Here is a 17,853-nt window from a genome sequence, read left to right as displayed (position 1 = left end):
GTCGATAAAAAAATTAAGATTTTCTACATACCTAAAATCTATAACATACATATACTATTATATATATTTAACTATTTATACTTATGTACACAACATATTTTTCAGTTTTGAAAAATCTATAGTGGTTCATCGTTTTTTGACGCGACTGTACATACTCGTGCTTTTTTTGCAGAAACATTGTTACGCAAGTTTCCATCATGGTCAAGACGACCATTAAGTTTAAGGTCAACGTATTATTTCATAATTGGATGTATTATTTAAATGCAAAATATTTATTGAATATAAATATAGAAAAAACTTAAATAATAAAAAAAAATTATATATTTTTATCACCAGTTTAGCCACTTCTGTCTTGAGGAAAGGTTTGCATATGGCATGTATCTTGCTGATGTACGCCGGTGCGTTGATTACGTGAACTTGTTTTAGCCGGATCGGGATAGCCTCCTGAAAATAATAATTACCATTTGTTGTAACAGCCGTAAACTGTCCACTGCTGAACATAGCCTCCCCCACGAGGGAGATTTTGCCAGAAGTTTTGTTTTGCTACACTTGGCAGCCGGTTCGACAACCGCAGTTTAGCTTTTGGTGATAAAACATCAGTAATAAAACATCAGTGCTGATGTTTTAAGAGGGCCGTTGCTGCCCATCCGTATATCATAATCTTCCTTAGTTGCTTCTTACGACACCCACGTCAAGAAAGGAATGGCCTATGGACCAACACGGCTATAATTATATTACCATTACTATTTATTATTCTAACTAACTTTTATAACACCTGAACGAGATAAAAAGTAGTCTATATCCTTCTCCATCTTGTCCTATATGTGTATACCAAATTTCCTAGTAATTGGTTAAGCCGTTAAGGCGCTATAAAGTAACAAACAAACTCATTTTCACATTATAATTAGTAAGGATTTATTAATTATTATGTAATAGATACTTTGAGGTTTTCTCCGTAAAAAATTATGACTTGAATTGTGACAAAAATAGGGAAATATACTTCATCATTTGAATAAAGAGTTATCAAAATCGGTTCAAAGCGACCCAAGCTACTTTAAAAAGAATACGTCTTCATTTTACGTCATTATACACAAATATTGAAATAATATCATAAAAATAGTATATTTAAATATTATTGAAGTCGAGTTTGGTCAAACTCTTAATCTTATGGAAACAAATCGTCAAATATCGATAAAATTAAGAAGTAAATAAAACAGTATCCTCCCATTAAAAACATATTATTTTTAAAAGTGATGTTTATCTTACCCGTTATACATTATATACCTTAAAGGTCGTCCTTACGGAGGTGTAGCAATATTATGGAGGAAAACCCTGTTTACGGATGTTACCCCATTGGACACGGGATCGACGCGCGTAGCAGCTGTACATATTGAAACGCCGACTGGGCGTACCTTTATTATAGTGTCGGTTTATATGCCTACTGAAGAACCAGATAACTTGCCTATATTTACGGAATGTTTAGCGGTAATTAGTGCGGTGATTGCAAATAACGATGTAGAAAGTGTATTAGTGCTAGGTGATTTTAACGCAGATGTGTCGCGTGTAAATAGCTTATTTGGCAGTGAGCTACTTGAATACTGTCGTGACCAGGACTGGTTATGTGCGGATGTGGACTACTTGGGTATGTTATCAGATACTTATACATATTTGAGTGATGCTCATGGCACTACCAGTTGGATTGACCATTGTATTGTTACTAACTCTGGACTTAAAATTATTAGTAATATTTATGTGTTAAAGGACGTATATTGGTCTGATCACTGTCCTCTTGTAATTGAATGTGATATTGATGCTATTGTCACAAAAACTAGTCATAACCTAAAAAAGATTAATAAGGCTATCTGGGGTAACCGTAGCCCTGAGCAAATAGAAAGGTATGAAAAATTATGTGATCAACACATTAACTCATTTGAATGGTCAACTATTTCATGCACTGATTCCTCCTGTAGAAGTAAGGAACACTGTGAAATGATTGATGTTTACTACAATCAGATAGTTAGTAGCATTGTTAGGGCGGCTACTGGTTCATTTTTAGGCAGAAATACGTTATTTAAAAAGAAACAAGTTATTGGATGGAATTATCATGTCAAAAAATTTCATTTGGTGGCTAGGAAATTTTATAATACATGGAATTTGTATGGACGCCCGTCACAGGGTAAATTGTATGAGAATATGATTGAAAGTCGTAAGGTATTTAAAAATAGGCTAAGGTGGTGTCAGCATAATGAAAACCAAATTAAAATGGACATAATTGCCACGCATAGGTATAATAAAGATTTTGTTAATTTTTGGAAGGAAACTAATAAATTGAACCTTAAATCTAGTCTACCAGTATCTGTAAACGGTAGCCAGGATCCAGAATGTATAGCAAAGATGTTTATGGATAAATTTAATTTGTCATCGAACAAATCTAATAACGAGAAAGCGACCGGTAGTGGTTCGGACTCTTCTTGCTCATCGCAGTCCAACAACACTAGCGCCCTCCACGTTACAGGGAAGGATATTTTAAAATGTGTGAGGGATATGAAGCGTGGCAAATCCCCTGGGCACGACGGACTTAGCGTTGAACACTTATTATATGCTAGCCCATTATTGTTTGAGAAAATTGCCTTATTCTTCAATGCATGTATGGATCATGGCTACCTGCCAAGAGACTTTATGAGGACTATTGTAATACCTATTGTAAAGAACAGAACGGGTGATGTCTCTAGTATTACAAATTATCGTCCTATCTCATTAGCCACTATTATTTCTAGATTATTTGAGCGCATAATTAACAAATACCTTTCAGAGGACTTCCTACCACTAAATAATGCACAATTCGGTTTTCGTAAGGGACTGGCTACGGATTTGGCTATTTTTTCATTGAAAAATACTGTAAGACAATACATATCCAGAAAAACTTCTGTTTATGCTTGTTTTTTGGACATCAGCCGTGCTTTTGATACAGTTAACTATAATTTGCTTTGGAATAAATTGCGTGAGACAAGAGTTCCACCTAATATTACAAATATATAATTTTGGTACGAAAACCAGTTAAATCAAATTAGATGGGGTAACGTGTTGTCGGAGAGCTACAAACTTACATGTGGAGTTAGACAAGGTGGGCTGACCTCACCTGTTCTGTTTAATTTATATATCAATGATTTGATTGGCCGACTCAGTGGGACTAGAGTTGGCTGCCATATCGGTGGTGTAAGCCTAAATAATATCAGTTATGCGGACGACATGGTCTTGCTGAGTCCGTCAGCCAATGGTCTTAGAAAACTAATTGAAATATGTGAACAATATGCAAAGATACATCATTTAACATATAATGTCAATAAATCGGAAATTATTATTTTTAAATATGGAAAGGGACCTGAAATTTTGCCAAAAATTAATTTATGTGGGAATACTTTAAAAATAGTTAATAAATTTAAATATCTTGGACATATGTTGACAGAAGATCTGAAAGATGATAGCGATCTGGAGAGACAAAGGCGTAACATTGCATGTAGAAGCAATATGCTGGCTAGACGATTTAACCACTGTTCGAAGCTAGTCAAATTGACATTGTTTAAGTCTTATTGTCAGGCTTTCTACACCAGCCAGTTATGGTATAGTTATACGAAAAGGGCTTATAACACACTGCGTGTGCAATACAATAACGCATTCCGAGCGATGCTCAACTTGCCATGGCGGTGTAGTGCGTCTGGCATGTTTGCAGAGAACAGGGTTAATGATTTTTTTGCTATTTTACGTAATTATAAGGCAAAATTTCATGACAGATTAATGACAACAAGTAATAATATTGTAAAGACTGTATTTCTCACAGCATACCTGACGACAAGAGATTTTATAACGAAATAATTTAAATTGGTATTTTATAATTGATGTATATTTTAAAAATAATAATAACAATTTATTTAATTAATAATATAAAAATGTTAACTATGGGTATATACCTGAAAATAAAGAGATTTATTATTATTATTATTATATTATTATTATATATATATATATATATATATATATATATATATATATATATATATATATATATATATATGAATATCTTGTTAATCATACTAAGAATATAAACAATAACAAAAGATCAGTGAACTAATTAATTAGTTTGACTTTAAAATTAAACTACTACCATCCTTTCGGAAAAAAAGAGTTTTCCAAATCGGTTTATAAATGACAGAATTATAAAGCAAGGAATATAAAAAAATACAACCGATTTGAGAAAGTTTTCCTTTTTTGGTTGAAAATGCGGCCTTATCATTAGTAACAATCTCTTATGCGCTAATAGAAAGTGGCTAAAAACTAAAAAAGAGAAATCTTTTTTAATGGCACAGCAATATTTTGTTTTAGTCGACAACGCGCGCGTAATTCCTCTGGTTTTGCACGTGTTCATAGGCTACGGTAACCGCTTACCATCAGGTGAGGCGTATACTTGTTTGCCAGCTCAGTGGTAAATAAATAAATAAACTGTCAGAACTTATCGCGACGCGATTGCAAATGAATACCGTTGGCAATAAAAATTAGGTATGTAGGTACTATTTACCTGCAATCGAGTCGTGTTAAGTCTTGCGGGCCTACCATGAAATGAAATTTTGAATTTTCGGGCTTAATTTCGTATTTTTGTTCGTACATAAATCGATCCAGTAAATGGAGCTTAACGTTTCATTCATCATAAATCCTATCCTAATAGTCCAGAGGAACGATATTTTAATATTTTTAATAATTTTAAACGGCATGTATTATGTAATTTTAACATCAAATTTCTATTTCGTTCGTCCCCGAAATTTCGGAATATATTTCATGGTAGGCTCTCTGATAGTATATTTGAAATAAATGGCAACAACATAAAAGTTTAAAATTAACAAATATTTTTTTTTTTCAACTTTTTTTACCTCCAACTTCATCTGCGAGACCGTGATATTGATTGACATGATTTATTTTAATTAATTCATTGATAACAAGTTACCTGTATGTCCTACTCTATCCCCAATACTATATGTATATCTAGCAAATTTTATAAAGATTTGTTAAACGTTAAGATGTCAAGAGGTAACAAAGAAACATATAAACATAGATTAATTATACATTTATAATATTAGTAAGTAATTTATAAAGTAGACGGCTCGTCGGTGAAAATACAATTCGAGTTTCTGAAACCGGTTTGTTTCGAAATGACATATCAGTTATCAGAATGCATACGTAATAAAATAATGAGTCGCATACGGTATTTTTAGTGCAATGACCCTTGTCTCTTTTAAAGGTATGAACACACGATTCTACTTACGAGTACATAGAAGTGTCCATTCTTTTATTTTACTTTTAATTGTTGATTTTTTTTTGTATTTCAGACAGTGAATGTTAAAATCTTCATCATCATCATCATTGTCATCAATCAATGTTAAAATATGTTGGCTATATTACGTGATGATACTAAAAATGTACACACTATTAGTTAAAAAATTATAAAGAAAAAAATTAAATACGAGTATAAAAAAAAAACAAAAAATATAAAAACTGAAGTCTTTATGACTGTATCTATATTTGAGTTTCATTTTAACAAAATTACAATTATTAATCCGTACATCTCAAAAATACGCACCTAACACTCTTGTTCTTAAAATTAAAAATTTATTATTTTAATAGCTTTTAGTTTCAACTTTGTCCACTTGATCGGCATAAATTCACTGACTGGTATAAAAAAAGTTTCCTACGATCTTTTAAATTTCATGCAGAACATGCAGTTCCACAGTGATTATTTAGAAAGAAAGAAAGAAATATTTTTATTGAAGTAAACTTAGATTTAAGCATTTTAAAATAGTCTTTTTTTCATTACAATCCGTTTAAGCCTTTAAGACGCTAAAAGGTAACAAAAAAACTCACTTTCGCGTTTATAATATTAATAAGGGATAATAATAATATTTATAATATCTAATTACAGAACCCTAAAATAATCTTGTTTGTTTTTATTTCACAGGTTATAATAGTAAATTGTTTTCTTACGTAACTGGTTTTACCGTTCCTTAGAGTTGAGTCATAATTTCAAAGAACGTGTTTGTGATCGAAATATAAACAAATCTTCACATTCAGGGTTATCTCTCTAATTACACTATTTATCCAATTGTTGTTTTGTATTATTATTTTATTTATTTATTTCGTTCCCATATTATTTAATTGTACTAACGTAACTCTGATGAATTCATCATGATGGGCTAACGGGCCTGTTTACATTCTCATCGATCACCCTTCACTGGTGCTCCGCTAGCGTATCCCGTTAGCGCAGGCAGGGGGTTACCATTCCATTTTCATGCATCAAAAAAAATATATATATATAGATATTGCTAAATATTACTCATCTCTAATTTATATTATGGGTACTAGACAACAGATAAATGCACTTAAATACTTTTTTAAAACATATTTATTATAGATATATTCATGAATACAAATATATATGTATATACTGAATGGAAACTGCGACCATGGAAAGGTGAGATGGTGTGTTAATCTTACATCATAAAGGTTATTATTATTTTATATTACGACCTTCGAATTTTTGTATATGTGAAAGTTGCTTTATACTAGTTATGGCTGGAGAAAGAGAGAATAAAATTGTTTTTATTTAAACGCACATACATCAATTTGTAAATAACACTCTTATATAAATGTACACAATTTGTATATAAGCAACGGGCGGCTTTTATTACTGAAACCAATCCTTTCATTGTAATATTTAGGTACTAAATGAATTGCTTTGAATTGCTTTTTAGCTTCTCATTTACAATTTTTAATTCTGTCTACAAATGATATTTAAAAATGTACCTAAATGGTAGCTATTTTATTTCATATTAAAACTTATTTTCTATATTACGAGTTAGGTCTGTCTTATATTTGTATATATTTTCTTAGGATATTTAATTCAATATAAATTTACAATGATGGACTTCATTTAACTATTAACTTATTATTTTTTGTCTGTATTGGCATAAATTTATAATCGTAAAATCAGTTTTGTTGAAAAAAACAACAAATGAGTTATCTGTCCATATTTCTTATTTGAAATTGTATTCCGATCAGGTGGTAAAATTATAAAAGAGTTACTAGTAAAAAATACTTGTAAATAAATTTACCTAAACAAAAAATATTCTTATAATAACAATGGTAATAATGTAGATAGATACAACAAATTGCTATATATGAGTGTGTACTTTGCCGAGTTTAAAGAAATCATATTATAATTCTATAAATCTCTAAGTAAAACCTCGATAGGTCATTTTGCAATCTGTGCAAGCTTGAGTGAGAATTCCTTTGAAACTGTTGGCGATTAAGTCCGAAGGTGAAGGAATGTCGATTGCGAATAGTACGATAGTAGAATGTAATGGTGGATATCATATTAATTATTATTGGGTAGCTGTTACTATATTTTGAATCAGGGTTGCCATACGACCAAAAATTAAATTTTTATCAAAATGTTAAAAAACATTCTCCGCATTGATACAATTTCATTAACTTTTACCCTCTCACAAACTTGTGTTGTAATTTATTTTTTACCTTATAATTACTATATGAACAACGAAAAATAAAATCCTAGTATATCCTTTTGCACACCTTACTTCTTCACCTCATGTTTCTAGCTTATTTCGTATCGAAGGAAAAGTATTGTTAGTAACGAGATCTAACAGCCCCATTGTTAGTAATATCCTTACCAGGTCTCCTAAAGTCTTTTTTTTAATGGGTGATAATGGAATGGTAACCCTACCCGCGCTATTAGTATACACCGGCGGGGCACCAGTGAGGGATGATAGATGAGGATGAAGCAAGTCAGTTAGCCCATCGTGACGAATTCAACAAGAATTGTTCACGATGGTTTCCAGGGGGAACCACATGGAGATCGACCTGATAGGGCATATTGCTAGCAATGTCGAACTCCATTGCTAACAATCCCTTTCCCCCCGGTCCCGTAAAGTTGTACTCTATCAGGTCAACTTCTACCTGGTTCCCTCTGGAGAGTATCGTGGATAATTATCGGTGATCACGATGGGTCAACAGAACTATTTTCATCCTCACCTATCATATCTAATTAGTACCTCGCCGTAGCATACTGATAGCGCAGACTGGGTTACCGTTCCATTTTCACCCATGAAAAAACCTTAATTCATATATTTTGTTGAGTTTCTATATAATATAATTACTATATGGTTTATAAATATAAGAATATACATACATACAAATCTGTTATGCCTATCTCCCTTAAGGTAGGCAGAAAGAATAGAACGCCAGATTTTTCAATTCTAAAAAACCTTTTTCGCTTCTTCCACATTCATCAATCTTTTCATACACGCTCGCCGGTTATGGATATTTTTAATTGGGCCTTTTTTCAGCATGTCGCCTATTTGGTCAACATACATCCATTAAGAGCAGCTTCTACCGAAACCTCCATTTATTCGTGCTCGATAAATCTCTTTCGTAATCTTTCTTCCATCCATCCTCTTCAAATGACCGAATTAACGCATCATTCCCCTTTCCATTTTTGTCACTACATTATCTTTAACACGTTCTAAAATATAACTACAATTTGTTTGTATTTTACTGATCCTGCAGTAGTGTGTGCGTTCCGTAAATGTGGCATAAAAGTATAGATAGATAAACTTCTTTTTCTTTTAACTTAGCCAATACTAGCTTCACACATATAACCCCAGTTTAAGTAACTATAGGTCGTAAGTCTCGCACTATTTATCATGAAACTAGTCCTGACATGGACAGACGGACGTGTAGACACACTGTTTCAGAAGCCGAGCACGCAAGCCGAACATGCAATTTCAATTTTACGCTAAAGCAATAAGTTTCAGAATCAAATTACATGGATATCACCTAATCCTACATTACCAAACACTCGATAGGAAACTGTTATATTTAACGTTTGGTTTGTTTTTGACAGGAAATTATTGAAATCATTTGAATGGCATACTGGATTTTCATGTGGATGATACCTTATAAACAAATATAGGTATTTAGAACACACTTTTTGAGTAAGTACGAGTAGTAGACAGATAAAAATAAAATAAGGCACAACCTAAGACATCAGGCATCAAGTCCTTAAACTACAGTACTTTTACTTGTACCTATATAAAGTTACAGATAATATATTGGCGATTGGATCTCTTATTTATTTTATTTATTTATTTACAAGAAACATGGTGAGTGTATAGATCTTAACAATAGATATAAGTCCTTAAATTTCGCCATAATAAGATACGCAAAATTTAAAACTTAAAAAGAATAAATGTTAATTGAATGAGTCATTAAAACTTCTTTTTGATAAAATTAAATATAATTATTATATGTATATCGGTAGTTTATGCTATATATTTAGTGAATATCAATTTTAATTATAGAATAAGGGGATGCACAGTCCTGTTAATATAATAAATGCTTCTAAGGATGGACGGACGGATAGATGAATAGATGTTTGTTACTCTTTCACGCAAAAACTATTGAATGATTTTGAATGAAATTTCGTACACGAATAGGTTATCCTAATTTAGCACATAGACTACTTTATATATTGATTCACGTACGAAAAGCTACAAGATACAGCAAGTTTAGAATAATAAACACTAATGTGCCAGTAACCTTTTATTCTAAGGTCAAAACATGCTCAAGTAGGTAAATATGGCGCTAAAAGTACCTTCTTTTTTCAAGGGCTTTACCCTTGATGTGTTTATAAATATGAAAAGAAGAATTCTATTTATTGGTCACACTAACCTGTGTGTACAACATGTACTTCCTTAGTACAGATAGGTTGATTTTCGGGATGAACTTGAGCGATACATTGGATGAGTCGAAGATAGGTATCTCTCCTGCGGGAATATCGTCCTCCTCCGTGAGTCTGGTGTCTGCTAGCATGAAGAAAGTCTTCACAGCATCCACAAAGTTGAACAAATCCATATCAGGATTGTTCAACTTGAAAATGAAAACTTTATAGTTTTCACTCGTCTTTTTTGGAAGAGGTATGAAGTCTCTGAAAGAAAATAATCAGGATTATTCTATGTTTTTTTTATTCTCTGTAAAATCTTAATAAGCTACAATATTTAATACTGAACCGAATAAAAAAATATGTAAGTAAGTCGAAATACGAGTACGCGTTAATAGAAGCTCATGGTCCACATGTTTCCCAATTTTCATTCAAGTCCGTTCATACATTTAAGTGTGTCTGATATTAACTTTAAACTTTCATGCTGCATATTTTATGGTTTATATGAAACGAGAATTAATGCGATAACTTAGGCGAGATAATTCATGTAAATTGACGGAGTTAATATAAACCAGAGAGAGACTTTGTACAAAAGTCGTTTGCTTGGGTACCTCTGTCCCATTCGTGTTTCAACCGTGAAGCAGTTGTATTTGCAAGGCTGTGTTTCGGTTTGAAGGGTGGGATATGGCGTGAATTTACAGGGTACAGTGGAATAACACCTGAGTCTTCAGGAATGGCAACGCATGGGAGTTATCATGGGCGAAACAGTATACTCTGTTATGTCCATGGTACTGCTCATGTCTATAGGCGACGGTTACCACTTTCCATCAGGTGGGCCGTCAGCTAGTTTGCCATTCTAAGTTGTATAAAAAAAAAACTATAAAGTGTGATTGATAACAATAATGCAGCCAATAGACAAATATTATTAATAAATAGTTTTTTTTTTAAATACTAGGTGTAGTAATTATTTCGCTATATTATAACTTTACTGTTTCCATTTTCAAACAACTTTAAAAAGAAAGAGGTTATCAATTAGATAGATTTTTTTATATTTGTTACCTCATAATATTGTTTTTTTTTTTTTTATCTAAAAGATTATACTCATACTTACAGATTGGTCTTATAAACTTTTTATCAAAATCGGTTTAATAGCTTAGCTTTGAAATCAAAATATAATAACTTGTTTGCCACAATTGAAGTTTTTTTTTATATGAAACACAATTTGATTTATATAATTATATAAAAACAACATATTTTTCATATTGCTTTTTATATAAAAAAAAACCATGAAAAAAGACCGCGATCACGACGCCTCAGTGTTGTCTAAAGAAAAAAATCATACGACCAAACTACAATGCACCGAAGTGTGTATTATTCCTTTCACTTTAATTAGTGAAATCGAACGCGAAACTGTATTGTAAAATAAAACTTGTTTAGTGTTACCCAGCTGTATGCACTATAAGTAAATGCTGTAATACTGTAATGAACATGAATATATGAATATTTTACAAGTTTATTAGGATAATATACCTTCTATTTTTTTTTTGCATGAAAATGGAGTGGCAACCCCGCCTGTGCCCACAGGATACGCAGGCGGGGCACCAGTGAAGGGTGACCGATGAGTATGAAAACAGGCCAGTTAGCCCATCATGATGAATTCACCAGGAATTAATCATGACAGTTTCCAGGGGAAACCGCGAGGAGATCGACCCGGCCGGGTATATTGTTTGCAATGGGATTCTCAGTCTCCACCGCTAACAATCCCTTTTCCCCCAATATACCTTCTATTATAAATACTAGTAAATGTAAAGGTATTTGTTTTTAAAACTTATGTTAATTTTTATTCAATGTCTATATAAATACGGGAGAATAATGAACTTGTGTTTTTTGCTCAAACTACAAAAACATTCATTAGTTTCCCATATTTATATAGACATCAAGATGTTTGTTATTTGAATGGCTGAATGACTTCGAATATTATAATATTATTTACTCGTAGACATACAAATTCTCTAACTAGATTTATCTATATATATCAATTTTACTAGCGACTTCATTTGCTGCATTGTTTATTGATGGACAATCCCCCGAACATCGAAAAAAACAATCAACATTGTCTTGACATTTGAGCGGGATTTTCTTGATTTTTTTGTTCGTGGTTCCCCGGATGTCTTATCGAATTAGATCGGCAAAAATTTCACGGCCATTCTTGCCGAGTTTCGAGAGAAACTTGATTACGACGCGCTGCTCTTCAACGGAAGCGGGCTCCATGCCGACGGGGTTCAGACCAGAACTGAAGCATTGTTAGGGACATAAGGAAGGGGTCCTGCGCTTACCTGGCCTCCCCACCATTCCAGAACACTTTTATACGAACTTTCCGTATACTATATGTGTATACTATAAATTTCATGATAAAGCGGTAAATAATAAGAAACAGACAAACAACCCTGCTTTTGCTGTATGTTTTATGTATATATATATATATATATATACAGTATATGTATGTATGTATGTATGTATATATATATATATATATATATATATATATCCTCGGCTATAGTAATATGGGTGTAATTTTAATTTTATTTTTATTGCTTTATTACAAATTTTAAAGGGATATATATATTGGATGTTTTTGTGGTGATTTGCAAGAGTATATATATATATATATATATATATATATATATATATATATATATAGATATTTATGGATAATGCATATATATACATAGAAAACACCTAGATCAATATAAATAGTTACAGGTACTCGTGTAAACAAATGTTTGTATTGTGCGGGTATTGAATCCACGCCCATCGGAAAGTGCGGCGATATGTTAAACCGTTAGAACGCAAAGTTATCAATCATGTCAAGTCAAAATGTAACTAAAAGCAATAACTAATGCATCTGTACATACGTGATCTCAAAGACACGTCTGATCTCCGGCGCCCAAGGGTCCCGGTTGAAGAATATCTCTGGCGCATTGGAGCGTATCGTGAAGAACAAGTCGATGGTACGTTTGGTGCTCTCCAAGCTGTACCCGCAGCTTGATAGGAAACGCCGGAGAAGTAATTCATCTAAACATAAAAAAAGTCATTGTTATCATCAATCTATAATGTCCCAATGGTGGCCGTGCATCTCTTTACTTAAAATAAGAGTCCAGCAGGTTTGTAAAAACTTGACGGATTTAAATCCCGTGTCTATAAACTGGCCCATTTTGTCTATGCTTAGTATATTTTTAGTACCAATTTGCAGAGTAACTTCATTTTATCTGCAAAACTGTCACATATTCAAATTCAAATTTAAATTGTCTTTAATCAAATAGACTTCTTTACAAGCACTTTTAAATCGTCATATTTTTTTTAATCTTTTTTTTTATAGAACTAAGAATGGCAAACAAGCTGACGGTCCACCTGATGGAAAATGGTAACCGTCGCCTATAGACATGAGCAGTACCATGGACATAATAAAGTATACTGTTTCGCCCATGATACCCTCCATGCGTTGTCGTTTCTGAGGACTCAGATGTTATTTCTCTGTACCCTGTAAATTCACGCCATATCCCATCCTTCAAACCGTAACACAGCCATGCAAACACAACTGCTTCACGGTAGAAACACGAATGGGACAGAGGTACCCAAGCAATCGACTTTTGTACAAAATCTCCCTCTGGTAAATCTACTGCTATTGATATAATAAATCTCCACGATATTAGTCTACTATTACCTCATTAACTAAATATAAAGTCCAAATTTGAGTTGACATTTTAAGTCGAATAAATCACTTTTTTGATAAATTGATTAATTCAATCAAATTAAGTACTTTATTGTTGATACGTGTTATAATACAAGACCTTCTAATAAATAAATACCCATTATAATCTAAAGTAACTAATTATATTAATAAATGCGTTATAAAATTATTAATTACTGCTTGTTAATAAATAATTTGAATATAATTAGGTACTGTTAGGTGTTCTTTTAACTATAATACTAGCAGGTATGTATTGATAATTAGGTAAATATTTATAAAGGACCTACTAAGAGCTTATTCCTTTTTTATATTTATCCTCTAATACGTGTCGAACAATAAACAGACATCTGCGATTACGTATTGTTTTTACTCTTATCATCAAGTCTATTGACATGAAAATACTAAGAAATAAACCCTTAAAAGTCTGATTTTTTAAATCAAATTAAAAAATATATAAGTGGACCCTTTACTGTGTTTACTAATGGGAAAAAATAGTAAAAAAATCAAAACTATATTTTTATATATTTATTTTGAAAAAAAAAAATTTTGGTAACATGTAAACAGACAAATATTAAAATAAAATCGATTGTAGGCGGCCAATGCGATTTATAACCCCAGTATCAAATTTGAAAATTCAGGTACTTAAGGACTAATACAATCATTTGGGTAAATTATCACATCGACTATAATTACAAGTACACGAGTAGGAGTCAATACTATTCGAGTAGCCAGTTAATTCCCGTCTTCTATAATGTTTTTGTATGTCTGTTAGATTTATAAAAGATCAAAAGTTGTTTTTTAGGCAAATCAAAGTCACGCACTATGTCATCACTCTAATTAGGTACAATACAAGTCATTAGTCAATGTTTTCGTAGATTTGAATCGACAGTTCCAAGGATTTCATCATCACAACAGTGTCATTTTCACACGTTTGTGATAAAGTAGATAATACTGTTGAAATAAAATTTAACTGCAAAAACATACTGTAGTATAATTATCTATCAAGATAATTATTATAGACTATGATCGCATAGTATCTTATAATCACTCAGGTCTTGGGGGGAAAGGAATTGTTAGCAATGGAGTTTGATAGTCCCATTGCTAGCAATATGCCCTATTAGGTCGACCTCCACGTGGTTCCCCCTGGAAACCAAACAAAATTGTGACAAAATTACTTATTTCCATTTAAAAACTTAACTACTGAATCGACTTTGATAAAATTTCTATGGAACCAATCTGTAAGTATATCTATTCAGTTAAAAAACCAAACAAAAACGAGCCTCCTTCTTGTAAAAAAATCGGTTGATCGGAAATAATGTTCTAAGCCAATTATGATATTTGTGTTAATCACTAAATAACAGGATTCGTAAACTAGATTAAAAATAATTAACTTAATGACTCCAAGTGGAGATAAAGGTAATCTAGATTTCTGGGTTATTACAGAACTAAAACTAGATTAAAGAACTTAAAGGAGGATGTTCCCAATGCGGCTATATTTTTTGTTACGTTGTTACCTAATAAGTCCATCACTTCTAAACCCATTTGGAAAATTATTTTTATCTGAATCTATCGAAGTATATTCTATACTTACAGATTGGTTCCATAGAAATTTTAACAAAATCGGCTCAATAGTTTAATTTTTAGACCAAAATAACTGATTTTGTCACAATTGAAATCGGTTTTTTTGTGTGACACAATCTTTTTATATTTTATCATTGGGATGCATTATTATATCAAAATAAAAAATATCCTATGATGATTATTTAATACCTATTTCAACCATTAATTATAACCGTATTAAATAATTACTACATTGAATTTAATCAACATCCCTTTAATACCTTTCACCATATACATCATATTACCTAGAATATATAGATAGAGTCTGATACATTTTATTTACTAGGTCATATGAGCCCTATAAAATCATTACATCCAATAGGTACAGAGCAGTAGGGCTGTGCATTCTAAACAGGTTTCACAATAAACCTTCGAAGGTTACTAAAAATGGAAGCAGCCATTACATATATTAAGAAATGGACTCTTTATAGCTTGAAAAACATGATTTGGATATGGAATGAGTTACGAAATATTGTTTGTGAAAAGTACAGTAAATATTTGTTTTTATAAATAAAATCATAATCCACAGTAGTTGGAAAAGTAGGCCATCTTCAGAGTTTATTAGAAAAGAATTTCGTTAAATATTATATTATATATAAATTTATATTTAAAAAACGCAGATGTGTTAGTCTTGCAAAATTAAACCAAGATGTTTAAAAAGGTATCAACAATATCTATTAAAAACTAACGAAGACATCTCACAACATGCGTTTTCAGAGAAATTTTCTCCCACGAACGTTCGGCTACCAAAGTTTTCCCTAGAGACCACAGTATGGGGTTTTTCAAAAAGAGTATATTAAGATTTTTTTAACGCATATGCTTGTTTGCCACTTTTGTAGTATAAAAAAATATGCACTAAAGAAATAAAAAACATAAAATCGTATCAAAAATTTCCACCGTTTTGAAGTTGGTTGAATACGAAATATGATTTAACATATTACTCTTATCGTCCATATATAAATGTATAATAAAACGCTTAGTAGGTAATAAGTATTATAACATAAACTCATACCTCGCTTATATAAACTTTATAGCGTCAACGTCATTTACGTAAGTGTTTCTAACACATGGTTCTGCAGCACAGCAACAGTGCCTGCATGGCTGTGTTTCTGAATTACTGAATATTAACTTATAGTTACTAATATTTATTTTATTTTTCTATAATATGGAAGTTCATAGGCAAATTTATTACTTATCAGATTTATTGTTGATCAAATGTGAAGGCGCCATAATATATTTTTTTGTCTATGACGATGTTCGAAGTTTTTTTACCGGTTCAATAATTTTACCAACATCTATTGTAGATATAGAAGCTTAATAGATTTCATTTGTTCAAATAAATAAATTAGATATTGACTAACAGGAAAAACCTTACTATATCTCGGCAAGTAACTCCTTATAATCATCCTTTCTGTACAATTATATATCAGACATTTAACTATAAAACTAGTTTGAGCCTTAGTATTTCTACGTTATTGTAATATTGTTGTCTTTAGATTATAAATAACAAGTAATAATTGACACAACCGCAATATTCTTTAATCTAGTTAAGGCATTTTTAAACAAAGATGGACTTTTCTAAAAGAAATAAGTTAATAAGTTCCAGTAAACCTAACACAGTGTGGCTATATACGACGTAGCAAGTAGGCAAGATTAGTGCAAGATCAAAAATAAAAAAATGGGTTGTTATATATATATATTTCAGACTACTCAGTTATAAATAAGTACCAAGTCATTTAAGATTAGGACACAGATATCTGGCGGTAAACCAACGGAGTACCGTAAACAAAATCGTCCTCGTCCTAGGGAAGACAAGTGGACGATTCTGCTGAACTCCTACTGTCTACAACACCACTGTGATTCACAGTATACTATTCTCCACAATGACGGGGCCACGGGCTCGTTTTCGCTTTCTATCACAACTGACCTTTGCGTATCTGAACCACTTAGATAATAAAAAAAAATCCTTTATCTTATTACTGAAATCAATACAGTTCGTACACATCTACCAAAGTAGAAGGCTAGAACCTAAATAATAGCATATAGTGCGGTCTCAGAAGGGTTTCCGCCCGCAAGCACTCAGGCTGTAAAATAAGCTCCTTGCCGTGTTTTCCCCCTAGAGACTACAGTATACGTTTCTTCAAAAAGGACGTATTAAAGTTATTTCAAGGTCAGCAACCAGCATTGATGGCGTCTATAGATAGGCTACAATGACTGTTTACCATCAGACGAGCAGTATCCATGTTTGCCACCTTCGTGGTAATTTTTATAACCCGGAGGTTAAACGAGTATGCGGCTCGTCTAAAAAATATATATAATGGTATAAAAAAAGTACTTTTTGAATTTAGTAACATATATTTTATGGCTATAATAATAATAATTTATTCAATAAAAATAAACCATTGCAATTATAAGATACATATACATTACATATTGATTCACAGTAAGTGTGTCTGGCCTCCATGCTAGGAAAATCCTGTGTTATGAAGGTCAGGCTACCGTACTTTACATAACTAATTTTCTTATATAAATTTAAGGAATTTTTAATAAACAAAAAATATAGAATTAAAGTTTAAACTGCAAAGGAAAAACAATAATACTATTATAAAATATAGATGACAGCAATAATAGATATAAATAACAAATATATAAATAATTTTACTGGCTAAGGCCAGTAAAATTATAAGTAAGCTTATATATG

The 17,853-nt window shown here is 31.8% G+C and overlaps 1 protein-coding gene across 1 annotated transcript in view; it reads right to left on the bottom strand.

Annotated features, from left to right (window-relative positions):
- Positions 1-17,853, bottom strand: part of LOC113510643 (alpha-tocopherol transfer protein-like) — a 34,071-nt gene that overhangs the window by 4,992 nt on the left and 11,226 nt on the right. Inside the window, exons 3-5 of the mRNA XM_026894112.3 lie at positions 12,697-12,856; positions 9,793-10,048; positions 334-444 (exon numbers count right to left, since the gene is read on the bottom strand). Coding sequence (XP_026749913.1) covers positions 334-444; positions 9,793-10,048; positions 12,697-12,856 — 527 coding nt within the window. The remainder of the gene's footprint in view (positions 1-333; positions 445-9,792; positions 10,049-12,696; positions 12,857-17,853) is intronic.

The sequence above is a fragment of the Galleria mellonella genome, unplaced genomic scaffold (assembly GCF_026898425.1).
Source record: "Galleria mellonella isolate WM207_F2 unplaced genomic scaffold, CSIRO_AGI_GalMel_v1 utg32, whole genome shotgun sequence".
Taxonomy (NCBI): Eukaryota; Metazoa; Arthropoda; class Insecta; order Lepidoptera; family Pyralidae; genus Galleria; species Galleria mellonella.
This window is presented reverse-complemented; position numbering and strand designations above follow the sequence as displayed.